Source organism: Chrysochloris asiatica, unplaced genomic scaffold, assembly GCF_000296735.1.
Source record: "Chrysochloris asiatica unplaced genomic scaffold, ChrAsi1.0 scaffold00003, whole genome shotgun sequence".
In the NCBI taxonomy this organism is placed as follows: domain Eukaryota; kingdom Metazoa; phylum Chordata; class Mammalia; order Afrosoricida; family Chrysochloridae; genus Chrysochloris; species Chrysochloris asiatica.
The window spans coordinates 43,809,742-43,815,432 of record NW_006408521.1 but is presented as its reverse complement, the minus strand read 5'-3'; the positions used below and the strand labels follow the sequence as shown (position 1 = coordinate 43,815,432).

Below are 5,691 nucleotides of genomic sequence, written 5' to 3'. Positions count from 1 at the left end.
AGAGAGAGAGAGAGAGAGAGAGAGAGAGAGCTCTGGTAGCATAGTGGTTACGAATCGGGCTGCGACCCGCAAGGTCAGCAGTTCAAAACTACCAGCTGCTACGCGGGAGAAAGATGAGGCGATCTGCTCCCATAAAGATTTACAGCCTCGGAAACCCTGTTCAGAGTCGCTATGGGTCGAAACTAACTAGACGGCACTTAACAACAACAATATATATATATATGGAGGAGGCTTCAAAAAGTTGATGGAATGAGAAGCTAATGTCATTTTTCCATGAACACTTTGATGCCCCCCGTCTTACTTTCATACAAGGAGCCTTTAGTTAAGAGCTAGTGAGTCAGGGTCTCCTCAATTTAAATATGAAATGAGAGAGCACCTGCCCTTAACAGCAAGAATCTCATTTCTAAAAATACATGAGAGTCAAGATGTCCCATCCCTGAAATGGTGGTGGGGATTAGAAGTCCAGTCCACAACATTTGGGAGCCCACAGAATCCTCGTCTTCGTTCGTATGCTGTTATGTGCTTCCCCTGACCCAGTATGTCTGTTACAGACCCTCCCGGATGGTCACATGCCTGGAATGCGGATGGACCGAGGAGTCTCCATGCCCAACATGTTGGAACCAAAGGTAAGTGCAGAGCCCCTCCTGCCCCTTTTGTAGGGACGACAAGCTGGGACAGAGCCTTGAAGATGTCTTGGTTTTCGATTTTGTCAGCGTTTCAGAGGGTTGCGCCCACTTTGTTCTAGGTTGGTGCTTTCAGGCAAGACCATCTCACAAGGCATCCTGCCCTTGCACCAGTTTTGTAGCACTGCGTGACCAGGCGCAACCCACACTGTGGGGCTCTGTGTGCAGTGAAGCACCACACAGCTCTCTCTCTGACCAAGGTGTGAAGTGGTCCCTGGTGTGAACACTGTAAGACATGCAGAGTGGAGCCACTGCAGAGTGCCCCAGGGAAGGCACTGACTTGTCTTGGTTCCCAGGGTCTTCCCAGTTTTAGCATTCCAAATCTTGTATTCCCGGAGCCTTCCCAGTCCCGGGCTTCCAGGCACACATTAGCTCTGGGACACCCTGTACCTGGACATCCAGAGGTGCCAAGGGCTTATTTCAGTATATGAGCCCACAACACTGCTCGGACACACCAGACTCTAGAACTCAGAGTCAGCTGTGGAACACCATGTTGCACAGTTTTCCTGCCAGAAAGCAGCATCATGGGAAAGACAAAATGGTACCTGTAATTTCTAATTTCAGTGATCTCTCTCTTTCCTTGCCTTTGTATGTGTGTGTGGCGAAATTATCTATGACAAACCATTTGCCATTGTAATCACTTTTTTATTGTGTTATGTAGGATAAGCACTGGACTGATAACCTCAGGGTCATCAGTTCAAACCTACCAGCCGGTCCTTGGAAATCCAATAGAGGGTGGCTATGTATTGGAACTGACTAGATGGCTCAAATAGCAATATAATAAAACAAACATTTACCATTTCAATATCTCTGACACACATAATCCAGTAACACAAGTTAGGTTCACTGTCTTGCCCAACCATCACCAGTATCTGTTCCATTTTATCCTTCCATCCACCTTAACAGAAACTGTAGACCCCTTAAGCAAAGCCTGCCTTCTCCTCTTGCCCATGCCAGCTGCCACGAATGACTTATGGTCTCTCTGCACTTGCCTTTCCTACCTATCTCACGTAGCTGGGATCATACAAGATGTGTCCTGTTGTAGCTGACTTATTTTACGGTCCATCTCTGTTGCACTGTGGGTCAGAACCTCATTTACCTTTGTGACTGAATAATCTATCATCTTTGAATTTTTATCCTCATCTCAATACATAGTTGGTATTTTTTCACTCAACAAAACTCTTTAAAGGCACAGTTATGTGAGAGCCAGGATGGTGTAAGAATGTAGGCCTGTCCACCAGGGGGCTTGAGCTGCAGCCGACCTGGAAGGCAGAACATACATCTTTCTGCTGTCCTAATTGGAATCTCTTAGAAGCTCAATTTCAGCGGATTCTGCTTGCTCATAAAATGGGCAGAGTAGTCCTAAACAGATGTTTTTCCTTCATCAGATATTTCCATATGAAATGCTCATGGTGACCAACAGAGGGCGCAACAAAATCCTAAGAGACGTGGACAGGACCAGGCTGGAGGTAAAACAGAAACAGTAATAATACATTCCCATCTGCAATTTCCTGTGCTACCCCACCCCTGTCCCTGGCAGCTTTCCCCTAAGTAAAGTTTTTCTTCAGTGAACGCAAAAATGAAATGAGATTAGAATGATCAGCCTGATGTTGTAGGTAGAGCTAAGGGATAACTTGGGAACAAAACCTACTTTTACATAGAAGAGGCCATAGTGTAAACATACCTGGTAGAACACAGGAGAACCACCCCAGAGGCACAGTATCAATTTAGTCATTTTTGCTGGGAATCTGCTGTTGCCATTGTTATGGGTGGTCAGGAAGAAATGAATGGGACTCTGTCCCTCTGCCCACATCCCTAGATCCCTGTGGGGTGGTCTCAATAACGAGGTTTACATTGGACAAATATCTCATGGCTTCCCTCATCCCTTCTGGAAGGGTTATCCGGGTCCACAGACCCAAGGTCTCCTTAGACATGGAAGACTGATCATTGTTTTTTTCCGTCTGAATGATTTTAATTAAGGAAAGCTCCATCTACCAGCCTCTTGAAGAAGCAGTCCTCTTCCCTAACAAGGCCAGTACCTTTGTATAAGAGTTAAGTCTGGCGGAGAGAATCAAGGCTCCAGCAACTCAAGGAGCCTTTCCTAGGAGAAAGGACAGAGGATGGACTCTGGAGGAGGACCCAGCATCAGCTGACCTCCCACTGCTGAGCCAGGAGGAGCTCTCCGGAAGTCTCTTTGGAAGCCTCTCTGTAGCTTTCTCATTGGTATATTTTTCCCTATTTTGTCAACATACCAGGGACCTGAAATGCAGTCATCTCCTGCCTAATAACTCACTTCCTAGACCTCCCTCTCAATGGGAATCCTAGTTGGTGCTGCAGGATAAAGCACTGAACCACAAGGTCGGTGGTTCAAACCCGCTAGCCACTCCTTGGAAATCCTAGACAGGGTCACAATGAGTCAGAACCAACTCAATGACACTTAACACCCACAGCATACCTCTCAAGAGAGTCCTGGTGTGGCACGGTAGGATAAGCACTAGACTGCTAATCATAAGATCAGCGGTTCAAACCCACCAGCCACTCCTTGGAAACCCTATACAGGGTCACTATGAGCCGGAACCAACTCAACAGCACTTAATAACAATACCAACACACCCCTGGTGTGATGCTGTAGGAAAAGCATTGGACTATTAACCATAAGGTTGACAGTACAAACCTATCAGCTGCTCCATGGGAAAAAGATCAGGCTTTCTGCTCCCATAACAACTTGCACAGCCTCATAAACCCTATACAGGGTCACTCTGAGTCGGAATGGACCCAGTGACAGTGAGTTTGGTTTTGTGTGTGTGTGTGTGTGTCCTGGTGTGATGCTGTGGGGTGATGCGCCACACTGCAAAGCCATTTGAACTGCAAGGTCGGCGGTTCAAGCTCATGAGTTGCTCCTCGGAATCCCTGTACAGGGTTGCTATGGGTCGGAACCGACTCGACGGCACTTAACAACAACAACAACCCCATACTAGGTCCCCGGGTGGTGCAAACAGTTTGTACTCAGCTGCTAAATGAAAAGCTGGTGGTTCAAAGCCACCCAGTGAGGCTTCAGAACAAAGGTCTGGCGATTTACTTGTATAAAAGATTACTGCCAGGAAAGCTGTATGGAGCTCAGTTCTGCTCTAACATGTGGGGTCTCCGTAAGTCAGAATCAACTCAGTGGCACCAGGTTTGATTGTTGTTGATTTAATAACATCTCACCATTAAAGGAGGAGCCCTGGTGTGGCACTGTAGGATAAACACTGGACTGCTATTCAGAAGGTCAGTGGTTTAAACCCACCAGCTGCTCCTTGCAATCCCTATGCAGGGTCACGATGAGTCAGAACCGACTCCATGGCACTTAACAACCACACAATTTGAGGAGCTCCGGAAACATGGTGGATCACACATTGGGCTGATAACCACAAGGTCAAGAGTTTGAAACCACCAGCTGCTCCACAGGAGAAAGATGAGGCTTGTCTGCACTCATAAAGATTCATAGTCTCAAAACCCCCATGGAGCAATCTTACTCAGACCCCACTCATTGGCAGTGGGCTTTTTTCAGTAGTATTGTGGTGATCGTCCCTCCTCCCCCAGTTCTGTTCTCTAGTGGGAGGGTGCCTCACTTGTCCTGCCCAGGTAAGGAGTTCCTGTGTTCTGGGCTTTGTAAACTGTTCTCTAACCACTGAATTTTTGTCACCCGGAGAGCAGCTCTCTGAGCCGTCAGCCACCAACACTGACTCCTCCTCTCTCCTCTTGCAGCGCCACTTAGCCCCAGAAGTCTTCCGGGACATCTTCGGGATGTCCATACAAGAATTTGACAGGTTACCTCTCTGGAGACGCAACGACATGAAGAAGAAAGCAAAACTCTTCTAAGTCCCGCACGTAGACAGCAATTAGAAAAAGGAGCAGCTGTGGAGGGGACCGGGACCCATTGGATATTGTAAGAAAGGCCCAAAATATGACTGGAGAATATGCAAACTACTGTGATCTGAGCAGCAACAAAAAAGGAAGAATCTGATGAAAACACCATGAGCCGACTCCTGGGCCAAGCAACAGCAACACTTGCCAAGAAGCAACGAGGTAGAAATCTCTGTGTTCACATGTGTCCTTTTACGTGACCTTCCACAAGTACACAACGGGAGCTACTTTCTGCTTTTGTTTGAACTGTTATCCAACAGTAGTGCTGACTGACTGTAAGGATAAGAGCCAGCAAGTGCCCTTAGAATGTCGCATGGAAAAACAAAAACCCAACCCAAACCAGTTGTACAAATTCCAAAGTCTGAATATTTATTCTGTAGCAGGATGGTTAAGAAGGAAGAGCACCAGGAACCTCCCCATGTGGCTCCAGCCTTTCTCTATGGCCCCACGCAGCTCCGCCCTGCGCTGCAGAAATGGAAATCAGAGTTCCGGAGCCAGCAGCTCTGTTTTGAGTTTTCAGCCAAAGTTGGTTTTGACAAAGTCCTTGTTCTCTGCTATCTTCTAGGGCATGCTTGGCGAAGGACTTTGCTACTGTTCTTTTTTTCTTTCTTTCTAAGAGGAAGATAAGGAATGAAAGGAAAAACCTCCCTTCAGACTTTTTCTGCTTAAGAAAACGTACTTAAGTCTCCCTCCCCAGCAACAAGATGTTCTTGGGCCCCACCTCTGCAGAGACATGAAAGGGAGAGATTGTCTTCAGATTGGCTGGCTTGCATACTACTCAGTGTCGTCAGCAGGCATGTTTGTTCAGAGGCCACATCCCCCTCTTAGCATGAAACAAGTCCTGCCAACGCAAAGTCTCTGACCTGGGATCCTCTGCTCTATGTCTGGTGTGCTGTGAATCAGATCAAGCCCAACATGGATCTCGTGTTTGAAAGTCGACTCAGCCACAGGCTAAGGAAAGACGCTTCTTTTTTTTCCCGTTTCTCTCTCTCGTTTTCAATTCCTGTGACTCCAAAGTAGATTGCTTTAAATGGATTTGATTTGGCCTTTTCCACTTTCTGTTTTTCCTAGCCTGTGTGTGTGTGGGTATGCGTACGTTGAA

At 47.1% G+C, this 5,691-nt stretch overlaps 1 protein-coding gene across 2 annotated transcripts in view; it reads left to right on the top strand.

Moving 5' to 3' along the window:
* The window catches only part of ABLIM1 (actin binding LIM protein 1), a 256,621-nt gene extending 251,852 nt beyond the window's left edge, over nt 1–4,769 (top strand). The window contains exons 21-23 of one of the 2 annotated variants that reach the window (XM_006831376.1): nt 552–626; nt 2,072–2,152; nt 4,431–4,769. In XM_006831376.1, coding sequence (XP_006831439.1) covers nt 552–626; nt 2,072–2,152; nt 4,431–4,544 — 270 coding nt within the window. In that variant the 3' untranslated portion in view covers nt 4,545–4,769. The remainder of the gene's footprint in view (nt 1–551; nt 627–2,071; nt 2,153–4,430) is intronic. The other variant, XM_006831377.1, reaches the window with a different exon arrangement.
* Nucleotides 4,770–5,691: the final 922 nt, after the last annotated feature.